We start from the raw sequence: 17,534 nt of genomic DNA, 5'->3' as shown, positions 1-17,534 counted from the left end.
GTACGCCCCTCTGTGTCAGGGGACCCCTTACAGCCTGCTCTGCGCAAAAGAACTGGACCAGTCAGAATCCCAAGATGCAGAGGCCTGCGAGCTTTCCTTCTCCTCCCGCCCCTTTCTCAGAACCCCATACCTGAGCAGCACAAGGACCCAGAACTCTGTCAAAGACGAAGCGGTGTTCCTACGGACACAAGCAGGGTCAGTAGCGGCATTTTCAGCTTCCTCTGCTCCCCTCATCCCACACCGTCTACCTGAGGCTCCAGAGTGCCTGGCTGGAGAAGGCGAAGGTTCTTGGATCCCTCCAAGACAAGTGTAGGGCCATGGGTCTCCTTGAGGCCTGGGAGGGGTAGGCTTCATGTAGGTTTTCTTGAGAGAAGATGAGCTCTGGGGCTCCCTAGTCTTGCCCTTACCCCCAACCTCCAGCCTGAGCTGCTTAGCCCTGACTCTCACCCTGCCCTCCTTCAGGCCTTCTTTTTTTGCTTTTCAATATAGCTTAGGGAATCAAACTTGGAACCTCTCATACTAGGCAAGTATTCTACCACTGAACTCTGTTCCCAGTGCTTTCTTCTTTTTTTACACAGGTTTTCCTGATGTAGTTCAGGCTGGCCTGGAACTGTTATTTAGCCAAGGATGACCTTGAACTTCTGACCCTCCTGCCTCATCTTCCAAGTAATGAGATTACAGGGAAGAGCCACAGCGCTTAGTTTACGCTGTAAATCCAACCCAGATTCACGCATGCAGGTACACTAGGCAAGCACCGACTGAGCTACACCTTCAAACCCCCAAAGCTTCTTACCTGCTCCTTGACCTGGCCCCACTTCTACCACCACGATCAGTGTGGCCGGTGGGATGAGAGAGTCAGTGTGAGCCCCTCGAGGGCACAGAGCTGCCTGGCCGGTAGCAGCCCCTGAGCTCACCACCTTTCCAGACTCCATGGCTATGGAGCCTCTCAAATCCCCCTTAATAATTCATGTCCCTCATCTGTGGGTGGGGTGGCCAGTGGCTCTGGACAGGTTACCTCTCGGAGGAAGTGACACTCGCTTCTCTTCGGTGGTTATCCCTCCCCCTTTCTGAAAACATTAGGACATAGCATAGTAGTGGGAAAAAGAGTATAATGAACCCTCAAGTGACCAGCTTCGTCACTTACCAACTTTTGGCCATTCTTATTCCTTGGGTTCCTCTCCCCACTTTTTAAAAAAAGACTCATTGATAACCTGCTTCATAACTATTTCACTATATATTTCTCATTTTTTTTCTTTTTTGGGGACGGTGTTTTATGTAGCCCAGGTGGCCTCACTATATAGCTGAGGCTGGCCCTGAACTCCTGATTGTTGTGTTGGGTGTTCGTTTTACGCGGGTCCATGGAAGAACAGGGGTTACCCTAGGATAATTTTTAGGCTTTGCGGACACGGGATTGTACCGCCCATAGTACTACGTGTACTACGGTACTGCGCCTGTAGTTTGGCGCCTGCACTACAGGACCATTCCAGGCAAGGGCCTGGAGATTTAAACACACAAAGACACACAGACAGAGACACGGGTCATCCTTGAAACAAGAATGCCCCCTTTATTGTGTACCAGAGCCTCTTCCTTAACTGATAGTCACACCCCAACCAAACCCACCAGAAACCACTCCCCCTCCATCAGGAACTCCTAAGGTTCTCATGCTCAGAGTAGCTACAAACACAGGAAAGACAAGTTGTTCAGAGCAGCTGCAAGCCTAACAAACTGTTTACAGGACATTCGGGGTCTGGGTTCACAGCCCCCAACAGGGGATTCAGTTTCTGGTGAACCGAGTGACTGTAGCTTCACAAAGGGCTTCTTTATGGTTTTACACTTTACACCTTCGCAAGTCAGTTTCTGCACACCGAAACCTCTTCTCGGAAGCTCCCCAAAGCGACAAATGCCTACGGGATCCCCCAGTCACAGTACATCATCTCCGTTTTCTGAGTCCTCCCGCTACCATGGTTTGCACACGCTTTGAACTTTTAGGAAACTCTCAGATAAGATCTGCATACTGAAAACCGAAGGCAGCAGTGAGAAGAGGCAGATGCTGACACTCTGGCATCAACCCAGCTGCTGAGCTCTCCAGGAACTCCTGCTAAACCTGCTCCACTCCCAGGCGCTCGGGTTACAGGCACGGCTATGGTGCCAGGTTACTGTGTGCATTTCTGAGAGATAGTCATTATCTACTTTAATATCAGCCTTTTGAGACGATAAAATTCTTATGACATATAATTTATCCTCTTCTGTGTATGTATATGGGGTGGTGTGTGGAGGCCAGAAGCTGATGGCAGGTGTCTTCCTTGATTGCTTCTTCATCTTTTTATTTATTTATTTGACAGTCAAATCTTTTTGTTTGTTTGTTTGTTTTTTTGTTTTTGTTTTTCAAGACAGGGTTTCTCTGTGGTTTTGGAGCCTGTCCTGGAACTAGCTCTTGTAGACCAGGCTGGTCTCGATCAAATCTTCTTTACTGAGGGACTTGGCCTCTGGGGGGTGGGCCTGGGACCCTCGCTGCACCGCTTGTTCATTGGCACTGCCTCCAGAGTCCTGTGGCTTCACATCTGGACGCTCTGGAGGGCTGGAGAACGGTTCAATGCGCAGTACTTCGAAGGCAGCATCCTCTCGAAAGGCCAAGGCCACTGTGGCTGGGGCCTGTGGCCCTGCTGTCTTGCTAGTGAAGCCACACTCGCCCAGAGTTGTTCCTTTGTCAAGGAGCTGGATATCCTTGTACAGCCCCTGCTCATCGGGCGGCCGCTTGAGGATGTCCTCAACGATGCGCTTCAGCTTGAACACGGTACTCGACTCCTTGGCGTCCGTGAAGATGGTAGTCTTGTGGTGCTGGATCATGAGAAATGCGTCCTAGGGATGGCGAGCCTGCATCAACGCCAGCCTGCGGCCCCCAGCCTGGCCCGGGCGCACCCCCTTTTTATTTATTTTTGTATTAGTTACTGTATTAGCTTTTCTCTTCTCTCTTACTGTAATAAAACACCATGACCAGAAACAATTGAAAGAAATTTGGCTTATGGTTGCAGAGGACTAGAGTCCATAACGTTGAGGGCGGAGGGGGGGGGGCGGGTGAGGATGGGATGGCTCCAAGAGTGGGAATGCCCCGCAGTGGTGGCATACACCTTTAATCCAAACAGATCTCTGCAAGTTCGAGGCCAGCCTGGTCTACAAAGCGAGCTCTAGGACAGCCAGGGCTACACAGAGAAGTCCTGTCCCGAGAAAAAAAATGAGTGGGAACCTGGTTGATCACATTTCTTCCGTATACAGGAAACAAAAATAGAGAACTGGAAATGGCGCAAGGCTTTAAACCTTCAGATCTTATCCCCAGCAGCATCCTTCCTCAAGCAAGGCTCTGCTTCCTAAAGGTTTCATAACCTCCCTAAACAACATCACTGATCAGAGAGCAAGTGCTTCAAATGTATGAGCCTAGCCATGTGGTGGTAGCGCACACCTTAATCCCAGCACTCGGGAGGCAGAGGCAGGCGGATCTCTGTGAGTTCGAGGTCAGCCTGGTCTACAAGAGCTAGTTCCAGGACAGGCTCCAAAGCTACAGAGAATCCCTGCTTTGAAAAACTATATATAGGGGCTGGAGATAGGGGCTGGAGAGTTGGCTCAGAGGTTAAGAGCACTGGCTGTTCTTCCAAAGGTCCTGAGTTCAATTCCCAGCAACCACATAGTGGCTCACAACCATCTGTAATGGGGTCTGGTGCCCTCTTCTGGCCTGTAGGCATACACACAAACAGAATATTGTATACATAATAAGTAAATAAATAAATTTAAAAAAAGAAAAACTATATATATGTGTGTGTGTCTATAGAGTGCATTCTTTTAAGCTGCCCCAGAGAGTTATTTAAATGTTTGTTTGTTTGTTTGTTTAGAGACAGCATTGAATTGACCCTTGACTGGCCCAGAACTCACTATGTAGATCAGGTTGGCCTTAAATTTACAAAGATTTGCCTGACTCTACCTTCTGAGGACCGGGATTAAAGACATAAACCACCATGCCTGGATCATCTATTTATTTATTTATTTATTTCATTTATTTTGAGACAGGATCTCTTAGTGTTCTAGAGCTGTGAAGAGACACCACCGTGGCAACTCATAAAACAAAACATGGTTTCTGAGGGTTAGTCCATTATCATGGTGAGAGCAGGCAAGGTGCCTCCTCCCAGTGGCACACCTCCTTCAACAGGCAACACTTCCAAGTCCACCAACTGGGAAACCAGCATTCAAATATATGAGCCTTTGGGGGGGGGCGGGGAAGGTCAATCACATTCAAAATACCACAGTCTCTCCGTATAGCCCAGAACTGGCTAGTTCAGAACTCACTACATAGACCAGGCTGACCTCAGATTCACTGATCAGTCTGTCTATGTCCTCTGAGTACTGAGATTAAAGGCATGTGACACCACACCTAGCTTTATTTACTTTGAACTGGTCTCTTACTGAACCTCAAGCTCATGAATTTGACGAGCTCAGCAAGCCTCAGAGACTTTTGTGTCTCTGACTCCCTAGCTTTGGTTTTTAAAGGCATATGCTGTTGTGGGGACGAGGGCTCCAAACTCATGCCTGCATAGCAAGTCATTGAAGCCATTCCTCTTCATATCCTTCATAAATAGAGTCTCAGAGTGTAGCCCAGGCTGGCCTTGAATTTGCGATATTCCACCCTAACACCGAGATTGAGTTTAAGTGTGCACTACTATACCTAGCTTACAATTTATCATATGAAGTTTAATTCACTGGTTATCAGTATATTCTCAGATATGTTAACTATCTCACCACAGTTAACTTGAACATCTCCAGCACATGAAGGAATCTACCAGCTCCCTAATCCATTGCACCCAACTCAACCTCAACCCTCAAACCTTAGACCCCTTATCTGCTTTTTATTTCTTTTCTTTTCTTTTTTTTATTTTTTCTTTTTATTTTTTTTTGGTTTTTCGAGACAGGGTTTCTCTGTGGTTTTGGAGCCTGTCCTGGAACTAGCTCTGTAGACCAGGCTGGTCTCGAACTCACAGAGATCCGCCTGCCTCTGCCTCCCAAGTGCTAGGATTAAAGGCGTGCGCCACCACCGCCCGGCTTGCTTTTTATTTCTATAGATTAGATTAGACATTGTATAGACAAGATCATAAACCCCATCATCTTTTGAGTCTGGTTTCTTTCAAGTACCATACCAATGTCCGTGTTTACCCATGTGGTAGTATGGATTCTGGCCTTCTTCCTTCCCATAGCTGAAAATGTCCTATGCAGGCCTCTATCACCAACTGCCTGGAATGGAGCAGAATTTCACAGTGGGGTGCATCCTCTCCCACAAGGCTGCACTTACTCCAGACAGCAGACTCAGGCACAAGGTCTCTGAGCCGCCCTTGTCCCACCTGGTTACACCTCAGTGTCTCTATGGTTCTCCTCACAGAACTTGTAAAAGCCCTGTGCTTACTGCAGCCAACAGAAACTTTTTAAAAAAGATTTGTTTATCTTTATGTGCATGAGTGTTTAGTCCTTATGTATGTATATACGTCATGTGTGTTTCTGGTGCCTTTGAGGGGCCATCAGAGGGCATTAGATCTCCTGGGACTGGAGTAGAGATATGGGTGACCATATGGGTGCTGGGAGCAGAACCTGCATCTTCCGCAAGAGCAGCAAATGCTCTTAGCCGCCGAGCCATCTCTCCCTCCCCCAGTCACCAATTTTATGACAGCAGATGAATGTTCTACAATTGAATTTTTATTTTGTTTCGGTTGTTTTTTGAGACATAGTATTGCTCTGAAGCTTTGGTTCGCCTGGAACTCACTTCCTGACTCTGTCCGTCAAAGTTGGGATCACAGATGGTTGCCAGCCAGCCTGGCCTATAATTGAATGTAATCTGGACACTGACTACCTGGAGTTAGTGACAGCGCTCACAAGTTTAAATGCAAAGTTCCCAGCAGATTGCTTTTAACTTAGATGCCAGCCACAAGTAAGTTCCCAGGATTTCTATCCTTCCGACTGACTTCAGGGTCAGTAATTCATTAGAGGGACTGGAAGTATATCTCAGTGGTAAAGTGTATTCTCAGTACCAACACATAGCACCAGTAATAATAATAGTAATAATATTAATAATAATAATAGAGGCTGGAGAGAGATGGCTCTTCAGTTAAGAGTGTTTTCTCCTCCTTACTTAAGCAAATGGTGTTTTTTGGTGTTTTTGTTTTTGTTTTTTCCAGCAGCCAGTCCCAGAGACCACGAGGCAGGGAAGGTGACAAACGGATAGCGGTGGGTGAGAGGGACAGATAGGCACATCATGTAGAGTAAAATTGGACATTTATTAGGGGGGTATGGAGGGGAAGGAAAAAGGAGAGAAGGGGGGTGGAAGCAGAGGAGTGGGGAGAGAGGCGAAGAACAGAGTGTAGAGAATAGAGCAAACAGTGAGACTGGCGCCGGGGCCTTGAACTGTGTAACAAGCACTTGGAGTAGGGACCGAGGGAGCCTGGAGGCTAGCATGGACCGTGACTATGCTGATCAGTGCTACACATTATAGTCATTGGAGGGCCATGTGTTCTGTTCCCAGGAGGTAAGGGAAATGGCTCCTGAGGAATGCTGGCTTTTATCCACCAGAAATCCTCCTGTAACCCGGCTGGAGCTCATTTCTGGCTATTTGGACTGCCTTTGGGAGTTTGGGGTACTGGAATTTCCTTTATACTTGACACAGACAAGAGACGACAAAGAGGGGTTTTCCCCTGACATCGCTTTTAGAACAGATGTTTGTGCCCAGGGTTCTCTCAGCCTTGTTCATTCTCCCCAACCAGGAAGTGACTGGAACTAAATTACCCACTGGTAGGGAGGTGCTAGGTGTTGGCCTGCCTGGAAGAGGTTGCTCCAGGGCATGGGGCTGTTTCTACACTTGCCAGTCTCTCTGCAGCCACTCATCCCTTGTCCCTAAGTTGTCACCTCAAGTGAACATGTTGGGAAGTTTACTTCCCATTTTAGAGCCTTATCCTACGAGACTTCTTTCTATTTCTTTTTTTTTCTAATAATTTATTTTTATTTTATGAGCAGTGATTGGTGTCTCGCCTACATGTATGCCTGTGTGAGGGTTTCAATCCCCTGGAACTGGAATTGCAGAGAGTTGTGAGCTGCCATGTGGGAGCTGGGAATTGAACCTGAGTCCCCTGTAAGAGCAGCCAGTGCTCTTAAGCACTTTACCAACTCTCCAGCCCCAACTTCAGCTTCTGTTTTGTGCTCATCAAAACTAAAAGACTGTGTAGATTTCTGCAATCTTATTGGTCCCCGTTTACCATACCCGTTTAATACGGCCTGGGGGCAGGGGTTGTATTCCTTCTGTTTTACAGTACCAGGGAGGGGAAGCATCTTCAGCTGGGTATATTACTCCTCAAATGCCGTTAGCTAACAGAGATGTTACTCACACATAAAGTCTGCTCACATGTAACTATTTCACTTATTTGTTTCTTTTACTTGAAACAGGGTCTCACCACATAGCCAGGCTGGGCTGGTCTTGAACTTGCAATCTTTCTGACTCAGTCTCCGCAGTGCTGAGATCACAAATACAAGCTGAAACATAAATGTTGGTGGCTTTGTTTGCTCTTTGCCAAGGTTTCACTGTGTAGACCAGACTAGCCTGCCTCTGCTTCCTGAGTGTTGAAATCGAAGACGTGGGCCATGGGGACTGGAAAGATGATTCAGGGGTTAAAAGCTGTTGCTGCTCTTGCAGAGGACTCTAGTTCTGTTCCTAGCCCTCATCACAATCAGCCACAACCCCAGCTTCAGGGAATCCTGCAGGGCACCAGGCATGTACATCATGCACAGACATACCTGCAGGCAAACATACATACATACATACATACATACATACATACATACATACAAAATGAATCTTTAAAAAAAGAGTGTATTATCACATCTAGGAACACATAGGGTTTTTTGTTTGTTTGAGGTTTAGGTTTTTGGTTCTTTTTTGTTTTGTTTGTGGGTTTTTTTTTTGTTGTTGTTGTTGTTTTCAAGTTTGAGACAGGGTTTCTCTGTCTCTGTGTAGCCTCAACTGTTCTGAGTCTCACAGCTGTGGAATAATCCTTTTGTACATGTGAAGATGGGTTGCTGTCATTGTTAATTAAGAATTGATTGACCAGTAGCTTGTCAAGAAGAGATTAGGCGGGAGAGCCAAACGGAGCTAAGGTGGGCATGAAGAAGGCTGAAGCCACCAGCGAGATGCAGAGGAAACAGGAGATGAACATGCCATGCTGAAAAAAGGTGGTAGGGGGGAGATAAGAAGTGTGGATTAATTTAAGTTGTAAGAGCTAGCTAGTAACAAGCCTAAGTTATTGGTCGATCATTTATAATTAATAATAAGTCTCCATGTGCTTATTGGGAACTGTCTGACGGGACAGAGAAAGTCCTCCAACATGTCACAGTGTAGACCTGGCTGGCTTCGAACTCATGAAGATCTGCCTCACCTGCCTCTGCTCCCTAAGTGCTAGGATCAAAGGCGTGAGCCACCACATCAGATGACAATGTTTTCACTCACTCCTCGGTCTTTCTTTCATCAACTCTTGCAGCTCTAACCTTAGCCTGCGTTATGATGGCAACACATTTTAGTTTATGTATGCGAGGCAAGGAAAGTGTTCCCATTCAAATGCAATATATGTTCCCATAAGCTGCCCAGATAAAGGAGAAAACAACAGTTTTTTATACAATCTGTTAAACAGTCCACGTCCATCCTTTTATTCCACCGGTCTGCCTTTGTATATGGTCTTGATCTAATTGTGGTCTCCACCAGGGCTTCATTAAGGGGGTGCTATCACGAATATGGCTCCAATATCTGAAAGTCCCCCAAATGTCTCTTTTCCACTCCCTAGCTGCCTTCCTCATCCATAGTCATCCTCTGTGTGTGTGTGTGTCTCTGTGAGCAGAGAGTGTTGGACTGAAGGACTCAGGGACTTTGTTTTCAGTCCAGGTGATTCAGGTCAGGCTTCTTGAATTCTTCCAAACAAAGGCACAAGCAGCTCCCGTTCCATCTGTTCTGATCTTTTTGGGGCAGGAAGGAAGACGGGGAACAATAAGGGGCTGGGTTTGGGAAAGAAAAGAAACTGGAATCTTAGTTTTTATTTTCTGCTGGCTGAGAATCAAGACAAATATTTATTATGTAACATAATTGACAAAGGTAAAGTTCCTTACCAAGATGGGGCATGTTTTCCTAAAGCCACTGTTACCAGAGTCTTTAGGGACAGAGCGAGGACCTTGACAGTGCCAACAGGCTGGGCATGGCCATCCATTCCCAACAGGCAAGACAGACAGACATATAATAGTGAAAAGCAGAGGGAAGAATATTTATTCAACGATGCCACATTAGAGAGAGGAACCAATAAAAGTCCTTGATCACCAGCCAAGTCCATCTTGATGTTCTGACCTGGGGTTTGGTTTAAACAGAAGGCAAAAGGAAAGCCTGATTAAGCAGTCGTGCCCGAGGTACAGTTGGTCCTAGCACTGATGCACCTTTGTCTGGGCTCCAGTACATCCTGAAACGGGGTCTAGCAAGCTGTCAAAGGCATGGTGGTGCACACCTTTAATCCCAGCACTTGGGAGAAGCAGGCAGATCTCTGTGAGTTTGAGGCCAGTCTGTTCTACAGAGCAAGTTCTAGGACAGCCAAAGCGACACAGAGAAACTCTGTCCCAAAATACAAAAAACAAAACAAAACAAACAAACAAAAAAAAACCCCAAAACCCAAAACTTTGTGAACTCCCCCTCCCTAAGAGAACTTTCACCTTTCTCCTCTGGCTGGCATCAGGCTCCAGCCTTTCTCTTTTCCCAACAGGAGATTCCTGGGCGAGGGGTGTTGGGAGGGGTGGGAATTCCAGTTTGTTCAGGCCCTGAAAGCCAAAGGGAGGGGCATAAATGTCTCTTTAGAATATTTTGATTGGCAGGATAATTGCAACATCTCAAATAAGAAAGTTAAAAATAACAAACTTACTTAGGGCCAGAATGTCTGTGGTTTACTTGTTATTGTTCTTCTCTCTAAGTCTTAACAATGAGTCTCATAAAACATCCTACAATCTAATTTATAAAAGGAAAACCTTTGGGACAGCTCAGTGGTTCAGAGGCCCTGGGGTTCAATCCCCAGCACCCACAAGGCAGCTCACAACCGTGTGTAACTCTAGTTTCTGAGAGTCCAACACCTTCTCACAGACATACATTCGGACAAAACACCAATGCTCGTAAAACAAAAATAAATGAATGTTTTAAAAAAAGCAAAAATCCTTCAACGTAAGACAAACAAGGGCTGTTGCTATCACTCGGTACTAGAGTGTTTTCCTAGCGTGCTCAAGGTCCTGGATTTGATCCCCAGCACCACAAACACTTTACATCCCTGAATTGACTTTGCCGGGTGTGGTGGTAGTTTGTGTTTGTTAAGCCAACACTTGGAAAGTGAAAGCCAGGGGATCAAAGCCAGGCTCAGGGATGCAGTGTAAGTGAGGGGGCAGTATAGAACACAAAAATGGCTATGCAACAGTTAGGGAAGGTTTTTTCTTTTTTCTTTTTCTTTTTTATCATAGGTAAGAGAGAGAATAGCAAGGCATCTGGGGAGTCAGGGAACGGGGAGGAGCAGAGAGGAAAGGCAGAGAAAGGAACAGTCTGCTGATTGCCAGGGCTTTCTCCAGGGCATAGAAAGGGGAGCAGAAATGTCGGCAAAGTCCTGTCGGTTCTATAGGGTTCTACTGAGGTGGGAGGAGGGCGGTTTAGCTGGAACAGCCTAGGATCTAACATGGGGCTCTGATCTGTTGGAGGCTTGCATGAGTTAATAAAGAACTAGATTTGAGTTAATAAAAAACTAGACAATGTCTCCAGAGGTTCGGGGAAGAGGGTGGGACCAGGTAAGAAAGTAAGGCTTTTACTGGCAAGCAGAAACCCACTTTACAAGGTTTCTGAAGAATGTCAAGAGTTTTCTGGGTCAGAGTTCAGTCTGAGCTGAACCCAAACTGTCATTTTGGTAGATTGAGATCTAACACATTTCTAGGCTATATGAGAACTGTCTCAAAAGCGAGGGAGAGGGAGAGAGAGAGACAGAAGAGAGAGAGAGAGAGAGAGAGAGAGAGAGAGAGAGAGAGAGAGAGAGAGAGAGAGAGACGAGAGAGAGGAGAGAGAGGCAGACCACCTTGTATATTTTTCACTTTTCCACTCCAACTTTAAACTTTGCTTATTATTTAAACCTTGTTATAAATTACATCATTTAAACCATGTAACTTAAAAAGCCACAAAGTCATCTATGTAGCCAATGTCCTGATGCCTGAGGAAGACGCTCCTTCTTGAGAAGCCCCTGCTTCAGGTCTCCTGATTCCGCCCCTTTCCTTCCTCTGACAGCCGCCTGCACTTAATCCTGAAGCCACCTTATCCCTTCTCTCTGCGTAATCAATTCACTGTGTTCTACTCTGATTTGCCCTAAAGGCAAGGATCTGACCTCATCAGACTGAAGGTCACGAAGGATGACCCCCTCCTGTTCTATGGCTTTCTGGGCTTCTGATAATTCCATTTTATTTTTTTTCCCCCTAGGTTTTTTTGAGACAGGGTTTCTCTGTGTAGCCCTGGCTGTCCTGAAACTCGCTCTGTAGACCAGGCTGGCATCAAGCTCAGAGATCTGCCTGCCTCTGCCTCCGAAGTGCTGGGATTAAGGATTTAAGGAGTGTGTCCCCATCAATTAGCTGACAATTTCATTTTATTAATAACGGTCTAAAGATGGTTTCTTTGGCCCTCCTTGTTTTTCTCTTCACACTCAGGCTAATGATCTTGGCTGTTGGGTCAGCCAGCATCTAAGTAACTCACCTTCGGAAGCTTCACCAGTGTGTTCCTTCAGTGAAACTCTGAGACGGGAGACTGAAGCTCAAACCACCAGATGACAGCAGGTCCCATTTCCCCCCTCATTTTAGTCATTAACAGATGACCACCATGAGATTGTAGACTTAGCTTTAATTTCTTTAATTTGCTTATACTTTCACTTTTTTCTTTTCTTTTTTGCATTTGTTTGTTTTGTTGTTGTTGTTGTTTTGAGGCAGGGTTCCTCTGTGTAACAGCCTTAGCTGTTGTAGACCAGGTTGGCCTTGAACTCACAGAGATCCACCTGCCTCTGCACCCCAAGTACTGCTAGTGCTAGGATTAAAGGTGTGAGCCAGCACCGCCCGGCTAATTTCACTTCTTACATTGTATGTGTATGTGTGCGCATAGGTACAGGTTGTGCCAGTGCCTGTGGAGGCAGAGGGTGGAAACGCTGGGTCAGGAATGTGTCTGTCACCTTTGAGACAGGGTTTTTCACTGGCCTGGAGCTCACCAGTTAGCTTTTTCTTGTTGGTCAGGGAACCCGAGGTATCTGCCTGTCTCTGCCCCCACAGCACTGGGGTTTTAATTGCGTGGCATCATGCCTGGCTCTTACAAGGGTGTCAGGAATCGAGGACTTAGAACTTCGTGTTGCAAGATGAGCACTCTGTTATCTGAGATCTCCTCCCACCCCAAGTTTAAATTTTCCCAACTCCTCACGAGTTGGATTGGTAATTTCTAAATCTTTCTAATAACTGATCACACAGCCTTTGCTGCTCCTCGTGCTAGGGTAAGGACGGTGGCAGCCTACCCAGGAAATCACAGTTCCTCATTTTCCTCCCTTTGGTCTTTCTCTTCACAGATCAGACAGAGCAGTCTCTGTTTGCCCACAGCTTCAGTCACCTAAGGTCAGCTGTGGCCCGGAAACAGTAAATGGAAAATTCCAGAAATCATTCGTAGGTTCTCAATCGCCCCCCCCCCACACACACCATTGCGTGATGAAACTCGGTGCTGTCCCATCCAGTCCTGACTGGATGTGACTCATTCCTTCACCCAGGATATTGGCACCACACACCGCTACATCTTGGTCACTTATTCGTCAGAGCCAAGTTGTGAAGCACAGTGATTGTGCTTGTTACAACTGTTCTATAGCACGTTATCATCGATAGTGTCTTCCTCTGCCTGATTTTAAAGTCAAACTTACTCATTTTATTTTATGTGTGTTTTGCCTCCATGTACACATAAGCGCGCGCGCGCACACACACACACACCCGTCCCCGGGTGCTTAGCGGGTGCTCACACAGGTCAGAACAGATCCCCTGGAACTGGAGTTACAGGTGGTTGTGAATCACCATATGGGTGCTGGGAATTGAACCCAGGTCCCCTTCAAGAGCAACAAGTGCTTCAAACCACTGAGCCTTTTTAACTAGTACCTCGTTCTGTTCACATACTGTGTATTCAACCTGTTCAAGATTATCTGATCTCTAAAAAAAGGTTCAACCAATATTACAGTACTTTGGACTTCCGATATAATTAACTCCTCCAAACAGGGTGGTGACAGTGCATGCCTTTAATCCCAGCACTTGGGAGGCAGAGGTAAGTGATGTCTGGAGTTTGAGGCCAGCCTGGTCTACAGAGTTCCAGGACAGACTCCAAAGGCACTTGGAGAAACCCTGTCTCAAAAAAACAAACAAAAGCTGGGCGGTGGTGGCGCACGCCTTTAATCCCAGCACTCGGGAGGCAGAGGCAGGCGGATCTCTGTGAGTTCAAGACCAGCCTGGTCGACAAGAGCTAGTTCCAGGACAGGCTCCAAAACCACAGAGAAACCCTGTCTTGAAAAAGCAAAAAAAAAAAAAAATTAACTCCTCCAAGCTCAGCTGAACACACAGCTCTCCTTGTCCCATATTCTGTGTTTTTCTTTTGTGAAGAAACACACTTATGTCTCTGACTCAGAACAAAGTGTGTATATGAGATGCCCTGATGGCCAGGTTTAAGACCGTTCTCTGGAGCGCCAGGCATTGGAAGGGACGGAGGAAGCAAGATGTGGGATAAAGTGATACCCGGTTCCTTCGTGTGCTGTTCTGAGTCAGGAGGTCCAGAAGAATGGCTTCTCCCGCATGAGATGCCTGTAAAAGGTTGATTAGGACAAAGCTCCTCGTTCTGTCTCCTTACTGTGTTCGCTGTGCTCGGTGTGCAGAGAGGGTGCCTTTGTTTAGGACTTCTTTAGATTAGACAACTCTTAGATTAGACTGTTCTCTTCCAGACTAGACTTCTTTTAGATTGGATTACTATTAGATGAGAAGAGGGGAGATCAAAACCTCCGAATAAATCAGGCCCCCTCTCGGGTAAACGACCCCAGAAGTTACTTTCCTGTTTCATGCGTCACCACAAATATGAACCATTTGGATACAGATTTGTGCTCGAAACCCTTCCTCATTTTCTTTATTTGTTTGCTTATTTATTTTGAAATTCTCCTGCTGCCTAAGCTAGCCTCAAACTCATTATACAGCTGAGAATGACCGTGGATTCTAATCCTTCTTCCTCTATTCCTCCAAAGCAAAGATTACAGACATGTGTACTCTCAGTTTGTATGGTGGTGGGAATCACATCTAGAGCTTTTTGTATGTTAGACAAGGTTTCCACCAACCGGATTATATTCCTAGACTCTCTTTAGTCTTTGAGACCCAGTCTTACTATGTAGCTCAGGATAGCCTGGGACTCACGATCTACCCTTCTGCCTCAACTTTCTTTTTTTTTTATGCTTTATTCTGTTTTTTTGTTTGTTTGTTTGTTTTTTCTTTTGTTTTTCGAGACAGGGTTTCTCTGTAGCTTTGGTGCCCGTCCTGGAACTAGCTCTTGTAGACCAGGCTGGCCTCGAACTCCCAGAGATCCGCCTGCCTCTGCCTCCCGAGTACTGGGATTAAAGGCGTGCACCACCACCGCCCGGCTCAAAAGAAAATTTTGACAAAATCCAACACCTTTCATAAAAAAACATTCAACAAAAGAAAAATCTAAGAGTTTCCTCTCATCGTAATGAACTGTATGAAAAAATGTCAGCTGAGACCATATTTGATGATGAAAGATAGATGTTTTTGCCCTAAGATCATCAACAACACAAGGGTGCATATTCTCAGAGCTTCTAGTCAACAATGCGCTAGAGGGTCCGGTCATGATAATTCATCATGGAAAGCATGGCTTTGCCTCAAAAAACAAAAAACACAGCAGGCTGGGAAGATGGCTAATGAGTAAAGTGATGGCTGAACAATCGTGAGGACCCAGATTCAGATCCCCACTACCCACGTAAAAGTTCTGCTTAGCAGCAGCTAGCTATAACCTTGGCACTGGTGGTGGGGAGCAGAGGCAAGTGGGGCTGAGGGTTTACTGGCCACTCAATCCCGCTGAAACAGTAAACTCCAGGTTCGTGGAGAGAACGCGTCTCAAAAACAAATGGGGGAAACTTGGAGCTTGAAAGACAGTTCAGCAGTTATGAGCACTTGCACTCTTGCGGAGGGCCCCGGCTCACTTCCCAGTACCCCTCCACGTGGCTTCTCACAACCGTCTGCCCCCCTTTCTGCTGAGTGGACTCTGTGCCAGCTAAATTGATCTTACAGTAAAGTCTGAGGTAAGGACTCAAGCTCATCCATCCACAAGGGGATAATATAGTGTCACTGTACCATTAGTTGAGACCATAGTGGTTTCCCATTTAATTCTATCAACACCATTTTTACAGTCATTGTATATAGGCACATCGACTTACCTGAGTTCTCTTTATTTTATATTGATGTCTATCACTACCTTACACTATCATCACATTGTCTTGATTACCATTGTTTAAAGAACAGGATTTGAAACTAGGAAGTATGAGTTTCCTAACTTAGTTCTTCTTTTTCCAAACACTCACAAACACTCATCTCCTTTCATGTTGACATCAGGCTGCACCCTGTTCCAAGTTGCTTTGTGTTGCGTAAACAGTAGGGTTCTTTTTGTCTGTACAAACAGCATTTGACTCCATTTTGTGGGCACATCAGAGGCAGATGACTCTGCACCTCTTGGGCACATAAACAACGACGTCTAGTGGGACCCATGAGGCATAGAGACTGGTAGATAACTTACCCGTCAAAGGGTGCCATCCTGTAATGGAGCAAAGTAACTTAAGCCCATGGCTGTATAAAATCACAATGGAAAAACCAAAGCCGGGAGTGGTAGCTCAATGGTCCCAGCACTTGGAAAGCAGAGGCAGGTGGATCTCTGTGAGTCTGAGGCCAGCCTGGTCTACGAAACAAGTTCCAGGACAGCCAAGGCTATACAGAAAAAACCCTGTCTCAAAAATGTTTTTCTGAAAACCAAGCTGAAGAACTTCTCCAACACTCTGTACTGAAATACAAGTGCAATGCCTGGACCAGGGAGACGACTCATCTGTTAAGAGCACTGACCTGGTTTAGTTCCCACAACTCACAACGTGGCTCGTAGCCATCTGTGGTTCCAGTTCTAGGAAATCCAATGCCCTCTTATGGCTCCAGGATACCAGACACACATGTGGTACACAGGCAAAACACCCACAGACTTTAAAAAAACAAAAGTGTAATACCATTACCTGGATACATAGAAGACACCAAGCCCTGAAATGGTGACGGATGCCGCTGATCTGTCGTGTGCTTATCTGATGTGTGTGTCAAGGGACTGACAGACAACTCATATCTGCCTCAGAGTTTCTTCTTGACTAAGTACCCATTGTCGATGTGGCCTACTTGAATTTCTGTTCATTTATCTAGACCTGGGTCTGTCTAGGAAACTGGAGGAAGTTCTGAGTGAGTGAAGTCCTGAGTGAATGTGCATTGTTGATGTGGGCACTGCCATAACAAAGACTTGGACCCCTGGGAAAGTGGCAAAGGCATTCCTCATATTGGCAAAGCCTTTTTTTCTTAGGCTTTCTTATTGCTATGATGAAACACCATGACCAAAAGTAAGTTGGGTTTATTTGGCTTACACTTCCACATCACTGTTCATCATTGAAGGAAGTCAAGACAAGAACTCAAGCAGGGCAGGAGCCTGGAGTCAGGAGCTGATGCAGGGGCCATGAGGAGTGCTGCTCACTCACTTGCTCCTTGTAGCTTGTTCAGCCGCCTTCTTAGAAAACCCAGGACCACCAGCACCGGAGTGGCACCACTCACAGTAGCCTGGGCCCTTCCACATCCATCACCAATAAAGACAATTCTCTACAGGCTTGCCTGTAGCCTGCTTTTTTTGTTTTGTTTCATTTGTTTTTCAAGACAGGGTTTCTCTGTGTAGCAACTCTGCCTGTCCTGAAACCTGGAACTCACTCTGTAGACCAGGCTGGCCTCAAACTCACAGAGATCCACCTGCCTCTGCCTCCCGAGTGATGGGGTTAAAGGTTTGCGCCACCACTGCCCTGCTAAGTTGCTAGCTTTCTAAGATGTGGCATTGTATATAGTAAGCATGATATTGTGGCTTAATTTAGGAAAGAAAAGAAACAAGGTAGGCATTGGTGGCGCAAACCTTTAACCCCATCACTCGGGAGGCAGAGGCAGGTGGATCTCTGTGAGTTTGAGGCCAGCCTGGTCTACAGAGTGAGTTCCAGGACATCCAGGGCTACACAGAGAAACCTTGCCTTCAAAAACAAAAACAAAAAAAAAAAAAAAGAAAGAAAAAGAAAAGAAAGAAAAAGAAGAGGAAAAATAATGTCTTGCTGGGGTGAGGACATATACCTACC

General features: G+C 46.1%; 1 protein-coding gene across 1 annotated transcript; it reads right to left on the bottom strand.

Annotated features, from left to right (window-relative positions):
- Window positions 1–27: 27 nt before the first annotated feature.
- On the bottom strand, window positions 28–9,272 carry LOC130886518 (elongin-B-like). The gene is made up of 4 exons (XM_057788438.1): window positions 9,210–9,272; window positions 2,472–2,859; window positions 1,016–1,067; window positions 28–178 (listed from the first exon to the last, which is right to left on the bottom strand). The coding sequence occupies exons 1-4, from the start codon at window positions 9,270–9,272 to the stop codon at window positions 28–30; spliced, it is 654 nt and encodes a 217-aa protein (XP_057644421.1).
- Between the last annotated feature and the right edge of the window lie 8,262 nt (window positions 9,273–17,534).

The sequence above is a fragment of the Chionomys nivalis genome, chromosome 14 (genome assembly GCF_950005125.1).
Source record: "Chionomys nivalis chromosome 14, mChiNiv1.1, whole genome shotgun sequence".
Taxonomy (NCBI): domain Eukaryota; kingdom Metazoa; phylum Chordata; class Mammalia; order Rodentia; family Cricetidae; genus Chionomys; species Chionomys nivalis.
Note: the sequence above shows the minus strand (reverse complement) of the source record. Positions and strands in the feature narration are given on the sequence as shown.

What these genes read in the sequence shown, in the direction of transcription:
- LOC130886518 (XM_057788438.1), bottom strand. Translation starts at nt 9,272, where the DNA reads ATGGATGGCCATGCCCAGCCTGTTGGCACTGTCAAGGTCCTCGCTCTG. An exon ending in CTCTGTCCCTAAAGACTCTG is followed by an intron (nt 2,860 to 9,209) that starts GTAACAGTGGCT and finishes CGCCATCCCTAG; the next exon opens with GACGCATTTCTCATGATCCA. An exon ending in CCCAGAGGCCAAGTCCCTCA is followed by an intron (nt 1,068 to 2,471) that starts GTAAAGAAGATT and finishes TAATGTTTTCAG; the next exon opens with AAAGGGGGAGGGATAACCAC.